Raw genomic sequence first — 23141 nt, 5'->3', positions numbered from 1 at the left:
TAGAGCTCTGCTGGTCCAATGCCAAGAAATTAAGATGATTTAAAGAGGGGAGAGGTGACCCTTTTTAACAGCTGAGACACTCGCTGCCAGAATCCCTACTCGCAGGCAATGTCTAAAATCCATTAAAACCTGTTACAGCATCTAAAAAGATGGTAAAGAAAACTTACAGTGAGAATTTAAATCTCATTATAATGAACACAAAGGGGAATTTCTGTCATAGTTTATACATCAAAGCCAGGAAATAAAAAGATAAGAGACAACACATGTAACATTTGCTATAAAAATAAAAGTACAGGAGCAAAGATAAACATTGTTCTGGTTTAGCTCTGAAAAACAAAGCAGTCATTTCAGAACAATAATCCCACATAAACAGACAATCTACATTCTTCACAGCTCAACTCTGCAGTATTTTTTTTGGATCATACAACAGATACACAAGACAGCATTCCTATGGCTTTTTGTCTTTTCAGCTTGGCTAGCCATCTCCAAATTATTAACCAAATTTATGTTCATTATAACTTTTTTTCATTTACTTTTGATTAAATGCAAGTTTAAAGCCTTCCTATACAACACCTTAAACTTCAGTCTCTAGAGGCCTTAAAGGGAGTAAATTATATTGGGAATTTTAAGAAGCTACAGGGTATAAAAGATACAGATGATACAAGTATTTCCAGGGACTTTGGAGATTTTTGTTTTTATTTTCAGAAGTTGAACATGACTGAGTTACCTTTCTCTCTCATTGTATGTCTCAATACAGCTGTCCTGAGCTATAACTAAGCAGTATAGTTGAAATTCTGTGCGTACTGAAGGATATGGATCTGTCTTCTCTGGCACATTCCCACAGCTGAAAATCAAGAGTTCTAACTTGCTTTATGAAATAACCATCATGTTTGGCTGGGGTAAAGAGATATGTTTAAGTGTTCAAAAGGTGTTTTACCTTACTGGTTGACTGTGCAACACCATACAAATTATAAAAGTAAGGTCTTCCAAAACACACTTTTGCTTGTCATATTCTCTAACCTACTCACATCAAGGATGTCTTATTCATCTAACTAAGTCAAAAAAGGCTGTTTCCATGTAAATATAATCATCTGTGGGTCAGGTCAGCATTGAGTACATTTTTCTCATCAATTCACATTCCAAACAGGAGTTGCAACCGCTGCCCACAGAACTGTGTCATTTGAAGGATCACTGTATTATACAACATCCATCATCTGCTGGTGACAACACACCAGTGCTTCTGCGTGTGGCAAGAGAAGTCACTCTGGGCAGTGGCAAATACGAGCAATCACATTTGAGAACCAAAACCTTAATGCTTTGGGCTGTGGTCAGAGGGTTTACCTGCATCGATGGCTTGCATTAGGCACTCGTAAGTTGTTTGGACAAGTCTCCTTGCACCCTCGTCAACTTCTCCAACATAAAACGTCTCGTTCAGATCTCCGTGGTAGCCATTGCGATAGACAGTAATATCCACTGCAAAGAACACAAGACATGTTGGACTATCAGCACCGTATTCCTCACTTCTTGATTTGTGAAGGGACAAACACAAACATGTGAAAATGGGGTATTCTAATTGTGAAGTCAAGATTACTTCACAGGTGTAAACTCTTCCAGCAGAATCAATCTGTCATGCTTATCTTGTAGATTCTATGGAATTAATTAATAAGATAGTGTTTCACTGGTCAAACATTTGATGTAATAAAAATGACTAAACCCCCTTATAGAAGGCGTTCTCTAAGGCTGAGGTACAGCCTTGGCAAGCAAATAGCAGAGACATAAGGCACCGTGTAGATGGAGCCAATCAAGTTGATTAGAGGGATGAAGAACCTCTCCTATGAGGAAAGGCTGAGAGAATTTGGATTGTTCAGTCTGGAAAAGAGAAGGTTTTGGGGTGACCTAATTGCAGACTTCCAGTACTTGCAGGAAGGCAATAACAAAGATGGAGAGGGACTTTTTACAAGAGCATGTAGGGACAGGACAAGGGGGAATGGCTTCAAAATGAAATGAGTAGGTTTAGATTAGGTATTAGGAAGAAATTCTTTACTGTGAGAGCAGTGAGGCACTGGAACACATTGCCCAGAGAAGGTGTGGATGCCCCATCCCTGCAAGTGTTCAAGGCCAGGTTGGATGGAGCTTTGAGCAACCTGGTCTAGTGGACGGTGTCCCTGCCCACAGCACGAGGCTTGGAACTAGATGGTCTTTAAGGTCACTTCCCACACAAACCATTCTATGGTTCTATGAACTGAGCTTCTTAGTTTGGACTCCAGCAACGCCAGAAAAGCTGGCAACAGCAGAGAGCTGTGCAAAGGCATTATCTTTGAAATTAAAGAAAGATAAAAGGAGCTTGGCACACGTTGTTACATGTACACATCAGCCAGACCAAACCTCCCCTAGAAAGGGGCAGCAATCATAAGACTTTTCCTGAAAAGGCTGGTACCCACAGCTGTGAGATGTAGACTTAGTAGCTATTATTACATGCTAATATATATCAAATATCTGATCATCTAAAATGATTCCAACCTGCTTCTAGAGGCAGGCCAAAGCCTAGGACCTGCTGGATATTTATTTATGGATAAGAGAAAAACAAACCAATGCAATAAAAAAAGGTGCAAGTGTTTGTACAAAACAATTATCATTAATTTTTGCTGCCAAACCAGGATGAAAATGAAAACAAAAAATGGTTAAGTAATTTATAGAAGTATCCCTCACCACCTAAGAAGGTGTAAGTACCTTAAGTACCATGAGCAAAAAGCAACTGGTACTGCTAGGATGCTCAAAAAAAGGGATATGTTTTTCAATACACACCTATACCATGCCTCATCGTTAGGATCCTTTACAGTCATCATAATCATCATGTCCACAGCAAAACCATAAGGATCTAGAGCCATCTAATTAAGAATTCACATAGAACTAATCCAGCTGAATAATTCAGTACACATTTTATTCACTATATATAAATAGTCTGGAACAACTGGGCAGAAGAATTATGAAGTCCTAAAGTGGATCAAACTTTGCAAGTTATTTTATTAAATAAACTCACAAATTTAATTGGTAAATAAGAAAAAAAGGTTCTCTTAAGAAGCTATTTCAATTACGTTGCCTGTGAGTGAAAACTCACCTCACTGCGTGGTTTTAATTGGACAGAAGGTAGAAATGTTAAAGGTCAATTTTCACAGCACTTACCATTAACGATATCTCCTTCCTGCAACGGCCTCCTGTCGGGAATTCCATGACAGATCACTTCATTCACTGACGTACAACACGACTTAGGGAAATTATAATAATTCAGAGGGGAAGGATAGCAATTCCTTGCAATACAAGCCTAAATAGAGAAAATACAATTTACACTTTACATTAGTAAGTTCTGTACAAAGAAAAAAGGTAGAAAAAACATAAACAACAGCTTTACAGTAAGAATGATAGGCTGAAAAGCAGTGACTCTTGAAAATAAGACTCTTCAAGCATTTCTTGGTATTACAGTATTTTGTTATGCTTTGCATTTCTTACCAGGACGAAAGTAAAACTACTTCAATTTTGTTTCTGCTCATTTTTATGTTCAACTACAGATGCTGAAATATTCAGGTTTAAAACAATGCATGGCAATATTTATTCAGTTAAAAAAACAGTCATTTTCAATTACTGTTTTTAAGCACCCGGTCTAAGACTCTTAAGTATTTTTGCAAGACACACAAGCAAAGTAACATTTAGCACCACTCTTTCACCCCTAGCTTTAAAACCTTAAGCTGCTTCCCTGGCACTCTAATAACACTTTTGGTATTTTTGCAAAATGGACACATTTTATATATACTTACATATACATACATACATACACTTTGTGACGTACTGAGCAAAATACTGGAAAAAATATTGTGTTAACTTTTTTTTTTAATTTAAAAAAATAATACTGTTTTAAAACTGCAAAGTACCAATTAAGGATATCAGTCAGTATCAACAATCTGCCACACAAAAGTTTCCAGAAACTGCTGAGGAGGGGTAACATCATTTTAACTACTAGTTCCTCATATCAGACATTATGGCTAAGCAAATAATTTGGTTTTTAATGCAGTTCAACAGAAATCTCTAGCCTAATGAAACCAGAGTAAGTTCCTTACAATCTTGGCTCAAGAGCTGCAAATGCAGATAAAAAGAACCACAAAGCTCTCTAACAAACTTAACCATAACAGAATCATTGCCTTGTCCACAGTGGACAGAAGCATCCTCAACTATCAGACTACATGATTCATAAAAAAGACAGCAAAGAAAAAGAAATCACACAATTCAAATACCTATGAACAGTTAAGCCAGGAAGATTCTTGAACATGTATTTCAAACACTTCACTGGACTGTGGCTTTAATTTGTCTGACTGCACCAAAAATCTTGTTTCAATTCTCTCTGAGGCACCTCAGTTTTGATTCCAATCATAAATAAGTAAACTTTCTCCTCTGTACATTTTAGTCAACAACAGAGAGCACAGGAAATCCATGGCTTACAAATTATATATAATGGTATCTGTGGAGCAAAAAGGGTTTAGAAGAAAGAAAATTATATGATGCTAACTGAGAAAGCAGGTGAAGAAACTTAGAAGAAACCTGAAGCCAGAAATCATGGAAGCTGCTGATACAGAGAGAGGCCCACGAGTTCCTAACTCATTTTGAATCTACCATTGCACTGGAGCACACTTCTACCATCTGCACAACCCCCTAGCTTCCAACTGGGAAACAGTTCAAAATAAAGAAAAGGAATTCATGCAACAAAGAAAACCACACGACAATCATTCAAGAACAGAAAGCAGAAAGCACTTGGAAACACCAGAAGAAAAATAAAATAATCTTACTAAATGGACAGCATGATCAATTTCTTCAGTAGTTACTCCTGGTTTCACCATCATGGCAGCAACATCCAATACTTCTCTAGCAAGCTGCAAATTAAACAATTTAAAATAGATTTAAAATTGATCTATTGGCCTACTTTAATTATTTAAAATAGGCCAGGACTACTCTCCAGAAGATTAGCAACTCATTTTGACAGCTACACTGAGATTGCTAGGAAAGCTATGTGTAGTTGGGCTCTAGAAAGACTTTGAGACATCTCCAGGTTATATTACTAAACCATGTCTGTGAGATTTGAAAATACCCCATTTAAGATTTTGGCCACAATTTCCTTGAATACCATAATCTTAAATCAGACTACCTAAATACATTTCAAAGTTTGATTTCATGCACAAGGAAGTGATTACAACTGAACAGCTCTTTTTCAAAAATTGTTAGGGACAGGGCTTTGTTTTGCTGTTGTTTTTTAGTTTTTACACAGTACTCCAAGAGAGGAAAAAGTTCTGTTCTCATTTATGCACTATAAAACATATTCTTAACAGCAACGATGTCTCAGCCACAGATTGTCTCACTAGTAATAACAAAGCCAGGAAACAGATAAAAGTCATCTTTCTGCTTGTAAAACAGCATACTGTGAATAAGGAGCCACAAGGAGAGAAAAAAACAGAAAACATCAAGTTTCCTGAACTATTTTTCAGTGCTCTACAGTGGTTTGAAAGTTGGTACTCTCAAACGTGCTGTCACAAACTGGTAAAATCACTACAGATTTTTAGAGAACAAAGGCACTTTGAAACAAAAATCAAAACCCCCTTACCCTACACACTACTCGCATCCCTTCTATATCCTCAGATGACAGTATTTTTATTTGAGAGGTTCCTTTTAAAGCCTGTTCTGATTCAGACATTCCTGAAATGGGGGAGGGGAGAGGGAAAAAAAAAAAACGAAAGAAAAAAACCCACGTTATACACAGAGGAGTGATTAACTACATATGTCCAATCAAGCAACTTCCTTAGCGTGCCAATGGCAATGAAGTACACACTTTCTCACCACAGAATAAAGCAACGAGCCGACCAAACCATAGCACTATCATCATTATTCAGATTAATTTGAATTCATAAGCCTTCCACAATATTGTAATGCCCACATGTGCTCAGAAGGCCCATTCACTTACTGCATAAACACAATCTTAAAAATCAGATTTAACGGAAATTATTTTATTCATAGAAAATTATTTTTAGCTGCTTTTAGAAAATAAATAGTAATAAATAATATTCTGAAAGAGCCATAAAGGATTATATGAGCTTGTGAATATATCTGGTTTTACTACTGCACTAATCATCTGATAAAAACATGTAAATTCTTCCTAGCAAATTCCGTGCAAGCTCAGCTTTATAGATGAACGACACCCTAAAATACAGTATTTTGTGTTGTTTAAATACTTACACTCTGTAAAGAATAACTAAAGAACAGCATAAGATTAAAAAATAACGCTAACATACTTTACAGCTGCTCTTTGGGGAAATACAAAGTACAAATACCGATATCAAAAGGGGAAAATATCAAAACAAACCAATAAGCAAGTAATGCATTCCCTCTGTGTCCAAAAACAGCTGGAACTCATACATGAGTTTTCTTCTGGGAGTTGCTTACTGCGGGTTTTTCTTTTGTTATTTCATAACACATTTTCTACAGTTACACTGATGCCACTGAGAATGGCTTAGAATTCACCTGTGACAGTCAACTAGTTGTTGTTTGTTATGAAGTCAACAACAGGACTGGGACTTGTATGTTTGGGGTTTTTTAAATTCCCTGAACACCTCTCAAAGATAACACAAACTTTGGACTTCCAAAAAGTACTTGTAACCATTATTTTTGAAAAATCAGTAAGTTAACAAGAGGAAGAAGTAAAGTGAGAAAAACAGATAGAAGAGGTTCCCTTCTCCAGTATCTCCTTCGTGCTTTATAGGCTTTTTCGATTAAAAGGAAAATAGAAGAATAGAAAGCAAACTCCATAATTGTGATTTGTTTCAAGTTACCTAGTGGATGATCAGCATAGTCAGGTCTCTGAATATAACTTGGCACAGGTCTTGTTGGCGTCTAAATAAATCACAGGCAAAGCTGGTTAGGTTGCAAGAACACTTACTATAGTCACAAAAACTCATGCAGCAAAATTAAATACAGTAAAATATGGCTAAGTCCACTTAGAAAAGGTTGTGAAGTACGCAAACACTGCAGAACAGTTCAAATTTTCATTTCTCAAACACTCTCCTGTTACTCTTTGTTGCCTTCATATTATACAACTTCTAGTATCCAACTCCACGCCTTTGTAAAAATCAAACTTTTATGTTTAAACTAAATTGGTTTTATAACATATTATCCCTGTTACACTGCAGTGTTTTTTCTGCTACTTTCCAGAGTACAAGTGCACTGGTTCCAAATACATCCTTCCTCTCTCTAGCAAGGTTGCTATTTCTAATCATCGCCGTATTCATTAGCACTAGTTTCGTTTGCATCAGTCCTGCAGCAGTCAGAAGACAAAAAAGCCAATGTTCAGCAATAACATCACTATTACTTGGCCAGTGAAATATCCAAAACACCCTTTTCTCCAACAACAGTAACAAACTCACGTGGGCTCAGGCTCTGTTAATCTGTTCTCTGATAAGCCTGTAACAGATGGAGAAGACTATAGAGGGGATGCCACTGGGGCAGCATTTCCAGCACAGGCCAATTAGAAAAGACAAATGTAAGCAAAACACCACTACTCCTGTAAAAAAGCTTTGGCTTATTCCATATACAAACTTGTACCAATTCAAAAACATACCTATACTGAGGTCATCATCTTCTAAACCCACCTTTCATAGCCAAAGATCTTACTGACCTCTTGTTATTCTTCAACATTCTAATGCTGGAGATTACTATAACCTCTGTTCCTTCAAAAGAGCTGTTCACCAGTTCAGTCACCAGGTTATTTCAAACCACTAACGTAAAATAATATAAAACCATTTATTTAAACGTTAAATTAATTCACCTGAGTTTTTCTGAAAATAGACTGCTTCATAATTGGCGAGGACACTAAACAGCTAGGAGACATCATCTGAACTAGCAGTAGCTTTCTTGCAAAATAAATGTCAAAAGATGCAGCTAAAAGGTATGAGCTTAAGCCCGTTACTGATGCATGTTACCTCACTTCTTTAATTTTAAACATACCAAGAGACAGAACAAGTTAAATCAAAATGAACCACAGTAAGGACAGTCATATATGTCCCTGCCATCAGGTTCAGACTGCTTAAGAAGCTTGCCTCTCTCAGCTAAAATGTGGGAGGTAATCAGGTCAGGAGTGGTCCATTAGTTGCTACAGAATCATAGAATCAGCTGGGTTGGAAAAGACCTCTGAGATCATCAAGTCCAACCCTTGATCCAACACTGCCGTGGTTACTAGACCATGGCACTGAGTGCTGCATCCAGTCTCATCTTAAAAACCTCCAGGGACGGAGAATCCACCACTTCCGTGGGCAGTCCATTCCAATGTCTGATTACTCTTTCTGTAAAGAATTTCTTCCTAATATCTAACCTAAACCTGCCCTGGCAGAGCTTAAGACCATGCCATCTTGTCTTACTGAGAGCTGCCTGGGAGACCAACCCCCACCTGGCTATAACCTCCTTTCAGGTAGTTGTAGAGAGTGATGAGGTCTCCCCCCCAGCCTCCTCTTTTCCAGGCTAAACAACCCCAGCTCCCTCAGCCTCTCCTCACAGGACTTCTGTTCTATGTAGCAATGTAGCAGTTCTATGTAGGAATGTAGCAGTGCTGGAGTAAGGAGTGGCACCTACTGCTTACCAGTGGATAGTGTGGCCTGAGTTTACCAGTATATCGATACCCAGACCAGGGATTTGTGTTAATGTCACCTTCCAGGGTCCATGAAGACACTTCACGCTTGGCTTTTTCATCTTCTGAAAAGACAAGAAAAAGTGGGGAAAAAATTGCAGCAGCAAGATCAGTTCTACTTAAGAATAAGAACCGTGGGGTCTAGAAAATGACTTAGAGGTATGTAAGTCTAGATCTGACTCATTCTGGCATTTTAGATATTGATACATGAAAGCGTAACTAGCAGTTATCATTTTGTATTGCCCTTAAGTTCTTCGCATTCGAAATTCACAATTTTCCAACTCTATTCAATCACAAACTGGGGAATGTCAGGACTTAATGCACAAATGAAGTGCAGCAATTAAGTTGTTCTTCATTTGTAGTTTTATAATCTAATGCTTGTTTTCATTCCCGGGAAAAATATATTTCTACAGAGACACTCACTATCCCTTCAATTAACACTCTTGCACATCCTTTTCTGTGATCTCTCTTGGCATCCAGTGACAGAAATGACCTGAGGTGGGAAAGAGACCACCCAGCTGTCACTTTCAATACATGGAGCCTGCTACCTCTCCAGATCTGATGAAGGGAGTGCAGGTGCTGCCACTTCTGCATTTCTGGACAAGCACTGTGCACACCTTATAAGATGGTCCCAAACTGCTGGAGGTTCCCAGCTCTCTTGACCTTGTGAAATTCATGCCTGATGTGGTCCAGTGACTGACTTCATTCACAAATAACACAGTCCTAAGAGGGCAGATTGAAGATGTTTATTTAAAGGCAAGTAGATTGCAAGCATTACCAAAAGGAGAAATATTGACTCAGAAAGAGGAGGTAAGGGTTAAGGAAGAGCATGGTAGTATTAATCTTTAACTCGTAACATGATAACTTGTTTGTTTTCTCTTTTTATATCTCACCAGGATGAAGAGATGGCAAAAGGTCTGCCATACCAAGCTCTAACGTGAATTCCTCAGTCTCTGTGGCTTACATCTGAGCCATTTGCTCACATGATATTCAGTTTAGATGAACCACTGGGAAATAATAATTTAAAAATCCAAACTTTTTCATATCCATGCAGATGCAAAGTAATAGGATACAAAATGCAAGTGTGAACTATGAGATCCCTACACTGGGAAGGCAGAACAAAGGAATACATTCGTAATTGTCTGTACTACTCAAACCTATCGTTCGATATTTATCATGGAAAAAGGAGCTTTACTGGGTTTTAGAAAAGGAGGTAAATTATTCGAGGATTTGAATTTCTGACGTCCTCCCTTTAAAGCAGGGCTTAATGAAGACAGACAGGGTGATGGGGGAGAGGAGGCAAGGGGGGCAGAACTGAGGACTGCTCTCTTTTTGGTTTTAAACTCATGGGGTATTTTCACTACTCAGGTAAGGCAGAATCTATCAGTCTACTCGTATTTGTGTGCCAGAGCTACCAGCTGTAACTAAGGCATACAGATCCTCTTATTACCTTTAAACTCAGGAAAATCCTAGTTATGACACATCCTCCTATCAATGGCTGCACCATGCACACAAGCATTTTCCCTTTTTTTTCCAAAGGGGTACACTCCAAATTGTACAGAGCAGCTGCACTCTGACTTGCTTGAAACACACCAAGTGTCTGATCACAAAGACTTCACACAGACGTTTCCCACTTTATTGTCTTTTACTGCAATAGACGCCAAAATGCTATGAAGGAACAAGTCTGAACTAATGATTTATTATTCTCCTTGCCCTTTATTTCAGCATCCTTCTTTCTCTGTTCATACACCTGCCAATGTAGCTCAAGCAATAATTCATACAAAGAGAAAAGTGTACAGAAAGAGAGACTTCTGTGCACTCCCGTCTCTGAAATTTTACACAACACTTTAAATTACTGCAAACTGGTCAAAACTTCAGACATGCAGAACCCAGTGCCCCATACCTTGGAAAAAACCCAACACCATTCTTAGACAGAGAAGCACAGAACAGCTGAGGTTGGAAGGGACTTCTGGAGGTCATCTGGTCCAGTCCCCTGCTCAAGGAGGGCCACCCAGAGCTCACTGCACAGGACAAAACCAACTCAAAACAATATTAAAGTGGATTAAAAAAAGAGTGAACTTACTTGCTTTCTTGTGTAATAACTTGTGAGTGGCCCAGCTTCCCTTAAAGCACTCCTAGAATTGCAAATAAAATATATAAATATGTGTTTTAAGTAGCATTAACGTGGTCATCCTCACAAAATAGAGAAGCAACTGTATTTTAAAAGAAAACTAGAAGAGTGTTTTTATTAACCCTTGTAGCAACATGCATGAAACTGCTAGTCTTAACAACAGAAAATACCACATTCAAAAGTTTATTAACCAGAATAGGCAGAAAGAGCAGCCAAACACTCGTGGTAGTGAAATACATTGACCTAATCTTATATACTAAATACTGTCCCTTTATCATTTTAATGAGTAACTAAGCACCGTGGTTGCTCTGGGTTGGCTGAAGCACAGAGTCTATCTCTGTACATGATCTTACAGCATTGCAGTGGGCAGGATGGTCCTCCCTTGGCTCCTACAACCAGCCATCTCCTCCTGCTAACTGCATCCCTTCTGCCTCCTTCTCCAGCACAGGAAAGTAACAGAGATCAATCAGCACAATCACAGGGGAACTAATGAAGTAGATTAAAGGGTAGGAAATGAAGGTTGCTGAACAAAAATAGGAAATGGAAAGAAAAAAAAAAGAGAAATGTGAAATGGAAATCAAGAAAAGAGTGACTGTGGAGGAGTCTGGCTTTTTCTCTTTTTTCCAAGCAATAAAAGAGCAGTGTCACAGACAATGAATCAGCAACGGGGCAGATGGAAATGGCTGGCAGCTGGAGAAGAAAAAGAAAGACTAAGAGGAAGGAAAGACATGAAAAAAGAGAGAGATTTAAGCAGAAAAGCTGCAGAAGGCAGCATTAAAGGTGATCCTTTAAGGTGCTAATTAGTAAATTACTCAGGTTTGTAGCAGAAATTCTAATTGAATGGCTACATGCACTCAAAACAACCATTAGGAAACAGCTAATTCCAATAATTTACAATAAAGAGGCAGGAAGCAAACTGTTTTCCTTTATAAGGAAAGACAATACTAATGCTGAATCATCATTGTAGAACTACCATCCAGAGCCAACAACTGATTCAACCTAATGTATACAACGCTCAAGCAGTCCAAGACAACAAATCTGTAAACTAAACCCAGTGTATAACATTCTACCCCTGCTTCACAGTTGCTACTGAGTGGTCTTAGCTGTCTGCTCCTGCCGAGCCGTCTTCTCCCCTTTTCCTCTTTAGTTCTTGCAACCAGTAGTTACCAAAATGCCTCCACAAAAACACAGTAAAGTGGTGCACAAGTACACCCACGTTCAAAAAGACCCTGTTGTGTGCTGTTTCCCTCATTACCAAAACCAGTTGCTTGCTGTCTTCTGCTTCCTACGCCACATACCAGGAGTCACCACACTCTCTGGACCAGCACAAGACGTGCTGTGGTGCTACAAAATGGTCTGTCTGTGCAACAAGATGCTCTGAAACCAACACTTTGGATGACCAGAGAGAATGTCACTTTGAACGAGCAGCAGAAGGTTTTCCTGTACAACCCACTGCATACAGACCTTTGCAATGCACTAATTTCTGTTTTCTGTTGGAGAGCTGGGAGAAAAGGAGCAGGTTTTAACTGAGGCCTATTTAAAAAAAAGAAATTAAAAAGCTAAAAACGCTATTTTCAAGGACATTGGAAGCACCAGTATGGTTTTAATCCCCTTTCAAACATGAGGTCTCTGTTCTGAAGCAGAAGGATTACACAACTAAGGACTTAGAGCAGCTACCAGGTATGCAAACCTAGAATCCACTTATTTGAATATAAAAGAGCATTTGGTGGATGAAGATGTACATAAGCTGTGGTAATTCCTGGCTGTAGTTCATTCTCTCCTTCCCTATGGAATTTTGGGATATACTCTCCAATGTTGTTCCTTTGTCCTATATCAACAGTCTTTTCCTCTTTGATGGCCTATAGCCAGAAAACACCAGGCAAACACGGCACCACTGACAGTACCATAACCTGACAACAGGCTCCATTTTGGCTTTTTATGCCCTGCAGCTGCGAACAGCCGAAGAGGATCCTGCATAAGGCTGCCATAAGTCTGATTTTCCCAAACACGTTTCCCAGATTCTACTCGCCCTCTATTTCTAGAGGAGCAGCAGCTCCGTCAGAACTCCTAGAGCACAGCTCCGCAGGAGCTGCTGTACAGCGGGACATCCCAGACACGTGGAGATGTGGACATCCATCAACTGCAACAAGCCCAGCGAAGCAGTAAGTCTAAAGCATTTTTGTGAGCACGGGCTATTACACGTGCAGTGTACAATTAATGAGTATCTCTGCCTTGGTCTGACACCTTTGTAAGTCGCTCAAAGGATATGCTGAACATCCACCTACAACCCATCTATTTTGTGTAAGATCAGTCATATGCTTCCTGTAAGCACCGGACTTGCTGGGTACACACAAATTATTTATATTCAACAACTTACTGCACAAGCACCACGTTGCACATGACTGCAGAGCTCTGCCTTGGCAATTCCAGATAAAACTACGGCAGCTGTCATCTCACGGGTTGAAGAATCACAGCCCTGGCAACAAAGCACTACTCAGGTACCACTGCACATTGCAAGCATCCTCACCTTCTATACCTCAGACTTCCTGACAAGCTATGGAAGAAAGCTGCTCTTTCTCTCCACCTGGGCCACCTTCTGAAAATTTTTTGGAAAAAATGATGCTTTTCACGGAGCCTTCTCCTGAGACATCTACTTCAATCTTCCTATTACCATTCCTGTCTCCTAACGATTCTTCCATGTTCCTATGCCCCTATACAGGTCAGGATAGAAAATTTTCAATGACTAAATAAAACAAACCTAGAAAAAAAATATCCAGGGTGATTTTTAACATTAAAATTAAGAAAATGAAGATTTTTTTTTCTGATATGGTGAAAAAAGGAACATGTAAGATGGCATGGCTATATTTTAAAATATTAAAATAGCTTCATGGGGGAAGTACGCAGGAATAATATGAATTTGGCTTCAAGTTTCTTGGAAGACTTTCTGGATTTAATTTCAAAAACTACATTATCCATCAGTATGCCTGATATTAATACCCCCACCCTTCTTACCTGAAGCATTTTTCTTTTTATGGAATGTGGCTTTTATATAGCGAACAGGACAGACTTGGAAACACTGGAGAGGACTGTACAAGAAGAGAGGCTAAATGTACGACAAAAATGAAGGCAGAGGGGTAATCCTTGATTTGTTTAGAGCAATCCTGAGTACAACTATTCTATCAGTAAGAAACCTTTAACAACATTTCTGGCTTCGAGCCATTCTTAAGTCAATCCCACCAGTTCTGTGTTTACAAACAAGCTCAACACAGTGTTCACCAGAACCTGTGCATATATGAAAAGGTAACCAAAGGCACAACCAGCATTACCATCCAGAAAGATTCCTGCTGGATCAACTTGTGGAAGCCATGTTATTGCTGTAAATGATTTTTACCTTAAGGAGTCAGCCCAAAATCTGTTTACTGGTTGAAATATTGACAGAATCATTCAGCATAGCAGAATTTGTTTTACAGTACAGTGCATTTTCATTATTAACACAATGATCACTACTAAATAACTTAAGCTTTCTTTTTTTCTTTAAATCAGCCATTGAAAGAACAAAACAAAACCCTTTAAAAGAGTTACTGAACTAATTAGGAAAAAAAAATTCCATGCTATGTTTATCGTCATCCTTACAGTAATAACAGAGAGTTTCTTATTCTTTCAGTTCATGTACCCATGCAACCTGATTAAGAGGTGGAAAAGTACAGCCAACTGCAAATTCCAGAAGAGAAAAGGGTGCTAAATCAACCAAGATTAGAATACTACTACACTGCAAACCTCTGTATAGCACAGACATAACCAAACTATATTTAAATAAGCCACCCAGAGAAGTTGTGGACACCCCATTCCTGGAAGTGTTCAAGGCCAGGCTGGACGGAGCTCTGAGCACCCTGAGGGTGTCCCTGCCCATGGCAGGGGAGTTGGAACTAAGTGATCTTTAAGGTCCCTTCCAAACCAGGCCATTCTATGATACCCAAACACAGGAAGCTATGAAGGCACCACAGCACAGAATTCAAGGCACACTCATAAATGGTGTTTCTGAACTGCCTTTGCATGGGAGTAGTTCATTTAAAGTTAGCTCTGGAAACCCTCTATCAGCACTTTCCAGCCTTAAGGCTGGCACTCCTCTTCAGGCTCCCCTTCCCCTTTGGATATGGCTTCTTTACACAACCTGGCATTCGACACTGTCAATACACCTATTAGGAGGTATACAAAAACCACCCCACTGTACAGTTAGAGAGAACTCGTGTCCAACTGTCACAAAATTACTGCCTCCATCCCCTGTGCTCCTCATTTAGAGCCACTGTGATGAATTTCCAAAAATACCTATTTCATAGCAAAAAAAAAGAAAAAAAAAAAAAGGAAAGAAAAGACAGTTGGAACCAAGACTGTGGGGACAGACTGTCTGTCTCTTTGCATGCCATTACACCCTGAATTGTAATAGACAAACATCTAGGAAACAGTGCCAAGCAGTACACTGTATTTAAAAATATTTTGAGCAATCATTTTAATTGAATTTACACATGTCCTTTAGAATGTAAAGTTGTCTTGGGCTTAATCTGACATCATGCCGTTTTGCTTAATGAGAACTCGTTTCTAACCAAATACCTTGAAGGTATGCAAAACAGAAGACAAAAAACCCCCACTTAAGTACAGTATTTAGCTGAAGAAAAATATAAGGCTATCAGTGAGATATATATATATAAAACACACAATACAAATTAACTGTATATTTTATCCATAAATACAAATATGTTGAGGAATGCAATAGGTAATACATCTGATGTTAAAATAAAACAGTTGCTTCTTTTCAGCATGCTGAAATCCTTCTAGGGCGGTACAAGCCTACAGAAACAGCCTCTGGCCTGAAAACTCTGTACAAAATTGCCAAACTAGCCTAAGCGGCATACATGAATAGTCAGTTTTCCAGAAAAGTCAAATATGTGTTTTCAGATTCAACTCCAATGGAAGCAGCTATACGCAGCATGTTGGTATCAGATCAGCTTTCTCCTTCATCTAAAGCCTGATCTTAATCTGAGACTCCTAGATCCCACACAACCGAGCCCTTCCTTTGAGGAAGGGACTGCATTTTGCACCTCTTCAGATTTACAGAGATATACAAGTGATTTTTGGGAGTAGTGAAGGAACAACAGAACAAAGAAATACAAACTGGACTATCCTTTCAGTATATTCAACACTAGCTCAGAAAGTTATGAGGGCTCAGTTTTTGTGCCTCAACAATAATCAGGCATTTAGCTCAGACACAGGTATTCATGGTGGTTTATAGGCAATTAAAAATGTCAACTTCCTGATGAAGGAAATCTGTCAAAAGATTTTCTAGAAGATAGTATCTGCTGAGTGCCATTTATACCCTATGTGTTGCAGCTGGATATGAGCAGCAGGTTTTAGCCTGTTTTCTGCACATCAAAGAACAGTGAACCAAGAATGAAATATGGCACTTACGTGACAGAGGACAAAAAATAGTTCCATCCAGGTCCACTGCTCCCCACCTCCTACCCCCAACACACTGATGGTGAAAGGAAACAGCAAAGTGGGAGATGGGACAACACCAGTCTTCTCTTCAGGACCACAATTTTTCACAAATTACTGTGACCTTGAGTCACACGAGCATCCAGTCCACACCACAGAAAACCTACTGCTTTGTTCAAGACACTTACACAGGCATAAGTAGTATGAGAGAGGAAGTTTTCAGGAAAGCAACACAAAATCTTTAACAAGAGATCCATTTACCATTAAAAGGTTTGCATAAAAATGGTAACTGGAGATCTCAAGAACAGTCACTACTTTCCCCTTCTTTATCATCAAGCCTCTTCTGGAGGAGACATAGAAGAAATGTAAATTGTCCATTTAAATACAAACTGTTTATGTATACTACATACAATTTACACACAAGTGACTGTGTCTACAAGGTAGATTTTACAATAGCAAATTCATCTTAGCAAGAGAAACAATATGCCTGAGACACGATGCTGCACATCTGTGTTATTTTCACATTCAGAAGCTAGCCTGAATTACTCTAAGATGATGAACACATACAACACTGCAGTAGCTCCCTAAAAGAAAGAAAGCAAGACAGTGAAAGAAGGTAGCCAGTAGTGACAGTACTTGATTTACTAGCCAAAAATATTATTAAGGGTTAACAGCAGACAGAATCCCAAAGCAGAACAGTCCCTCATGTTATACCTTGAAGCGAAAGAAAAAAAATTATGCCAAGGGTTCAACACATCACCTCAGAGCTCCTCCACTGCTAAATGCCATCCCTACCCTGTCTCCACTACCAGTTCAAAACCTCTCTGTTAGGCCAGAACCCGGCTGCCTTGGCCCCCTTTCCGCGTATGAGCACAAGCACAACTATTATTCAACAGCTGTGCTCAGTTTCCGAGGTACCCCATAGCCAGACAAGAAACAGTGTTGGCTCAAAGAAATCTCAGAGAATGCTGAAGTACTTCAGCATGAGCATTTTCAGGGCACATTAGTGAGGCATATGTTTCAATGCAGAGAGGTGGGAAAAAATAAATTACCAGAATAATACCCTTTCTCAAGGAAAGGAGAAACACAAATGATAAATCCACTGGGGAAATCATTGTCTTGATGCAATCTACTTGAAAAGTTCAATTCTTTATGTGCAATAATGAAAAATAATGCTTAATCAATCTCCACACTTTGCTGATATTCTCAGTCCTATACTTCCTGCATTTTCTTAGCAAACTCATATGTTACTAACTTATAATCCACATTGCTTCATGCTAGTTACCTTTCTACATCAGTACACACTTTCCTACTGTTTATTCTTAGCACTGGAGAATATAAACTCCTACAAATTTGGGCTTAGCTCTGACTGGAGTTTTGGCTGTATGATAAAGTCCTTGTAGGCTTCCAAGCAGTTAATTAATAGAGCCTGTGTCCATACAGATGCTTTTACCCCTCAAGGAGACACTGGTAGCTTCTTGCTCCCACCCCGCCCTCAGCCCAGAGTAAGTGCCTGCACACCCAACTAACACCACCGCATTCCATAAGGACGGGTTGACTTTACAGCTGGGCCAAACTGGGCCATAACACTCTTCAGCAGCATGTTCTCCAACTGTTTTATGACCCTGCAGTGCACAGCTTTGGAGAGCTAAACCAGCAAAAGAATTAATGCAACTGCTTGTCCTTCATTAAAAGAAAACCCTGAAAACCCCAGAGGTGGTTCAGCTTAAGAGAAATAGAAGTGTGCATCCTTCGGTGCTACGTAACAGCATGTGCTGTGAGGTGGAATAATATCCTAGGTCTGTCCACTCACTAACTTGTCTAACAGTTATTTATGCATGTAAGACCACAGCGGAAAGAAAAACAACAAAGAGAGAACTTAGGAAAAGTTTCACAGATGATAACCAGTCCACTGCTGTCAGCTGAAACTTGCTGGAAGTTCAGAGAAAATTTCCTGGCTTTTAATCTCCTTCACCTGTCATGTGCTTATCTGAGCAGGCAGCCAGGTCGTCAGCAGCACCTCACCTACCCCTCCTGCCTGTGCTCGCCAGACACCAGTGGAGGACTGTCCAAGGCTCCTCCATGGCACACACCAGATGAGAGATGAGGAGAGCTGGAACCTCGGGGCAGTCCCGTACTGGGCCCCACAGAAGATACTAAGGAGGTGCTCAGGGTCCTTGCTACAGAACATGGGCACTGCATGACGCTTCTTTCCTGTCTTTAAACAGGCTGCTGTTAATTTCCTTCTCTCTTCTGTAACACATCGCCCCAAAACCTTCAAAGCACCTTCCATGTGCTTACCTACTTTACTGATCGAGGCACAATTAGGAGGAACAACACACCCAAGGTCACTCAGAAGTGGGATTCCCAGTTCAATATTTTATTTTCTAGGCAGGACAGCTTTATAAGCATGTAGTCAGTTATCCAGCAGCCTATTTTAACAAGTCAATAAATATTTCAGGTAATTCCCGTTTTAGCTTACAACAGTAGCAGATATTTCAAAAGAATTAAACCTAGTATATAGATAACAAAAATCTCTGCATCCTATATGACATTAGCTGATTTGGGGACGGGAAAGAAGGAAGTAAAGATGTAACTAGAGCTCTTCATATGGCCCTGTTTGGTCTGTTAAAAAATAGTTTTGTCATCACGAACTAATATTTGTATATGCTGAAGATGCATTATGATGAGTTTTATATTAGACATGTCAAAACGGGTAGTAAAATGTAGAGCAAATCCTCCGAGCCAACTACAAGCTCTACATGGGAACTAGAGATACAGAATCGTCAGAAAAAATTTGAGTTGTAACTTGGCATTGATTTCCAGCATATGGCACAGAGACTTCAGGGGAAAGTACCAGAAACTGTGCAGTGGGTGTGTCACATGCACGTGGGAAGTTTTCCCCTAGTTCTATGCAAACTATAACTATCAGTTTACACCCTAACTCAGAAGAAAACCCTGCCAAATAAATAAGTAAATCTAGCTGATGTGACTGTATGATTTTCTTATGTCAATCTACAAAACTTCAATGATTTTACCCTGGGTTATAACTGTGACAAGGAAGGTCAGCTGTAATCTCTGAATTAAACATGTGTCCTCGCTGATTTTGACAGAAATTACACATACATAAAGTTTAAAGGATTAGATCACGTATTTTACTGTGCATTGTAAAGTTAATAAAAAAACCCGAAAATACCACCCACAAACCAAAAACCCCACTCAACAGTCATAAGACAGTTCTTTCTATTTAAGGACCACACTCCATTACCACTGTGGTAATAGGTGAGGATGGCCGAGGCCTACAGAATACATTTAATTCTCTAATTTACACGGAGGAGCTGATGGCTGTATGACAAGTGGCCTAACCTGAACCTCCTTGTTAGGCACCTTTAAAGTAAAACATCAAAAGATATATATTAAAAAAAAAAAAAGAGGAAAGAAAACAGAATTAAAGAAAAAAAAGGAAGAGCATAAAATAATTTTCAAAAAACCCTCATAATTTAAAGAAAATCTGTTTTCAGAGCAACAAGTCTCCCAGTGTCTATCAAAGCCGAGCAACTCCAGAGCCAGAGCTGCTGCAGACACAGACACGCACCCGCTGGAATTTGATGAGCACGTCTCATTTTGTCCCACTAAGCCATTATTTTTAAGGGGGGCACAGGGACCACAGACACCTCCAGGCAGAGAAACACACGTGCCCCCTCTCACGAACGCCCCGGCTGCTCTTTAGCCCGCTCAAGTCCCGCATCGCCCGCGGCCACGAGGTGCGACGGGGCTCCCGCCCCGCCCGGGGCCGCCGGCCCGGCACCCCCGGCACCAACAACCGGGGAACCGAGGGGGAACTTCGTGCGGCGTCCCTGCCCGGACCCTCCTGCCCGGCGCTGGCCGGGCCCGGGCGGGCAGGGAGGCAGAGCCGGGCACGCCGGGCCGGGCCCGGGCGGCCGGGAGCCGGCGCGGGGAGCTGGATCCTGCGCCCCGCCGCACGCCCGGAGCGCGGCAGCGCGGCGCTGGGGCCGGGGGAACCTCACCTGGGAGCAGAAGTAGGAGCCCTGGATGCCCAGCTTGAGGCAGGTGGGGCACTGGAGCTTGGCCTCGCTGCTGCAGCCGGCGGTCTCGCACACTCTGCGGGTCTCCACCGCCGCCGCCATGCTGCCGGGCGGCCACGGGGGAGGAGCCGCCGCCCGGAGCTGCCGCCGGCTGGGGCGGGCGGGAGAGCAGCGAGGGAGGGCAGGGAGGAGGTTGTGAGGACTCAAAGCCCGGCCAACCTGGGCTTTGGACGCTCCCAGTCGTGGGGCATCCACAGCTTCTCTGCGCCAGCACCTCACCACCCCTCGCAGTGAAGAGATTGTTTAGAGGATGTTTAGTGTGGAGAAGAAAAGACTGAGAGCGGATCTCATTAATGCACGTAAGTATCTCAAAGGTGGGGGTGCCAAGAGGATGGCGCCAGACTCTTTTCGGTGGTGCCCTACGACACGACGAGGAGCAGTGGCCGTAAACTAAAACACAAGAAGTTCCACCTCAACACGAGGAAGAACTTCTTTCCATTGAGGGTGGCAGAGCACTGGAACAGGCTGCCCAGGGAGGCCGTGGAGTCTCCCTCTCTGCAGATATTCAAAACCCACCTGGATGAGTTCCCGTGTCACCTGCTCTAGGTAACCCTGCCTTGGCAGGGGTTTGAACTAGAGGATCTCCAGAGGTCCCTCCTAACCCTAAGAATTCTCTGATTCTGTGAAAAACTTGTAGTTTTCATCAGTGAGGTTATACCAGAAGTTTTTCAAGCATATCTTCTTTATTATGGAGTGTTGGTATGTAGGGCTGTCTCTATGGTTTATAACAATTCTTCCACTCTATTTTTAGCCCAGGTAAAACCATCACAAATTCAACATTCAGTAAGGCAGTAACTAAAATTAGAAAAATAAGCTGCAGAGTCATAGTGGCATTGTCACAGGAAGGACACTGATTTTCTTCCTGGAAAGAGAAAGATTAGATACCAGTGATCGGTCATAAAAATAAGTCTGATTAATACACACATTACATTTCTCCTACTTACATGGGTTGGTTGTGAAAAAAGATACTACCTGTGCCTGTGAAGGTGACTGTGCTTATGTTCTCTGAGGATTGTTGTCAAACTTAGTGTCAATATAGAAAAGACCTTTAATATCATCAAGCCCAACTGTACATGTAGCACCACCATCAAATTCACCACTAAACCATGTCCTCAAGTGCCATATCGACTTGTTTTTTTAACACTTCCAGTTATGGTGACTCCACCACTTCCCTAGGCACTGTTTCAATGCTTTACAACCCTTTTCATGAAGAAATTTTTCCTGCTTCGATGTCATTGACTTCAATGAAACTACACCAATCCTTTTTCTGATCTTAATACGCAAAATATTCTCTTGATTTCTTGGAATCCAGATAAATCCCCAGAAAGTGTGATTCAAAGTCCAAACTATAATCTCAGTATTTCCTGCAATTGTTTTATTCCCTGTGGTCTTCTGGCCCCATCTTTAACAAATAATAACAAAAAAAGCTCTTTATCTCCTAGGCTTAGATGTTAAGTGAAAAATTCTGCTTTTCCAGAACAGAAAAGTATACGTCTTATTCTTTTGTCAGAATAAATGTATTCATATAAATATACTTGATATCTTATGACAGTGTTAATTGGCAAAAAGTGGCTAAGTAGCCCTGCTGACTACAGGACCACAGCAAGAGATAAAGGATCTGACCCTGTTTTGCTGTGTGATAAGCGCTTTCACTAGCATGGTCAAATAACCGAAGGAATTTGATGCCATGCTATTACTGAAGCGTAGTTGCTACTTTTGTTTCTGACATTTCTCACCTTCATTTCTCTAGTATTGATAATACTTGTGTCAGACTACCATTTGTAGAAGGAGTGAATTAGGAAATGTTTCTAGGATGCTTGAAAAATGTAAAGATTACAACTATTATTTTCTTCACCTAGTGAAAATAGCTACGTACTGACTCATGCAGCTCATGCCATGAGAGCATTTATGTCCAAATTCTGAAGACACGCAACCAGCTGCCAACCAACATCATCAAATATCTTTAAAGGGCACATTATTAAGTTCTTAGTTTAATCTTCTTAAAGCACAATGTTACTGAACTGGCAGAATCACTCTTAAATGACCCATGTTGCTAGCAGGTATTTTACTGTGAAAAATCAGTGCTCCTTTTCCAAATAACCAACAAACAAAGCTATCAAGCAATGCAGGACAGGTACCTTTGTGCACTTTAGTTGCCTCTGTGCCATTTGAAGAACCCTAAGGAGTTGCATACATTGTTTACCTGGTTAAGCAGGGTTTGCAAGTACTTGGTGACACTGACATGGTATAAAAAACCTGAAGCATACTGGTTGATCTAGTTCAATGTCTTCTGCTCAAATGTCATCACTTACATCTCGATGAGATTTCAGTATAACCAATATTAATAATTTAGGATACTTTACTAAATTTTATGAGCATCTAATTCACATTTAAATTCATATCTGAGTATAACCTCACAATATATTCCTATTTTTGTCTTTCAGTATCCTTGCTTGGACAATGTCAGTAGATGTTTGTGCTCATTTTGCAGTGGTCGACAATGATGCAGGTTAGGAAAAAAGAGGACTCCTACTCTAACTAGTAGATAAGGTTCCTCTTGTTACTCAGTTTCATTTATTTGTTCTATTTCTGCAAATGCAAAGCAAGCTGTTTCCCTGCTTCCTTAGAAAAGCCGAGGATGCCTATATTAATTAAACAGTTTAAAAATATATGTAATTTAAAGAACTGTGAGCACCCTAAT

At 40.3% G+C, this 23141-nt stretch overlaps 2 protein-coding genes across 2 annotated transcripts in view; one reads left to right on the top strand and one right to left on the bottom strand.

Moving 5' to 3' along the window:
* METAP1 (methionyl aminopeptidase 1) overlaps positions 1–20504 on the bottom strand; it is a 26459-nt gene extending 5955 nt beyond the window's left edge. The window contains exons 1-8 of the mRNA XM_017822223.1: positions 20363–20504; positions 10797–10848; positions 8666–8778; positions 6867–6927; positions 5645–5736; positions 4836–4919; positions 3184–3322; positions 1342–1473 (exon numbers count right to left, since the gene is read on the bottom strand). Coding sequence (XP_017677712.1) covers positions 1342–1473; positions 3184–3322; positions 4836–4919; positions 5645–5736; positions 6867–6927; positions 8666–8778; positions 10797–10848; positions 20363–20482 — 793 coding nt within the window. The 5' untranslated portion in view covers positions 20483–20504. The remainder of the gene's footprint in view (positions 1–1341; positions 1474–3183; positions 3323–4835; positions 4920–5644; positions 5737–6866; positions 6928–8665; positions 8779–10796; positions 10849–20362) is intronic.
* Positions 20505–20718: 214 nt separating this feature from the next.
* Positions 20719–23141, top strand: part of EIF4E (eukaryotic translation initiation factor 4E) — a 31522-nt gene continuing 29099 nt past the window's right edge. Inside the window, exon 1 of the mRNA XM_017822229.1 lies at positions 20719–20739. Coding sequence (XP_017677718.1) covers positions 20734–20739 — 6 coding nt within the window. The 5' untranslated portion in view covers positions 20719–20733. The remainder of the gene's footprint in view (positions 20740–23141) is intronic.

Source organism: Lepidothrix coronata, unplaced genomic scaffold (assembly GCF_001604755.1).
Source record: "Lepidothrix coronata isolate B3197 unplaced genomic scaffold, Lepidothrix_coronata-1.0 Scaffold96, whole genome shotgun sequence".
Classification (NCBI taxonomy): Eukaryota; Metazoa; Chordata; class Aves; order Passeriformes; family Pipridae; genus Lepidothrix; species Lepidothrix coronata.
The sequence above is the reverse complement of the archived record's forward strand: the minus strand, read 5'-3'. Positions and strand labels throughout refer to the sequence as shown.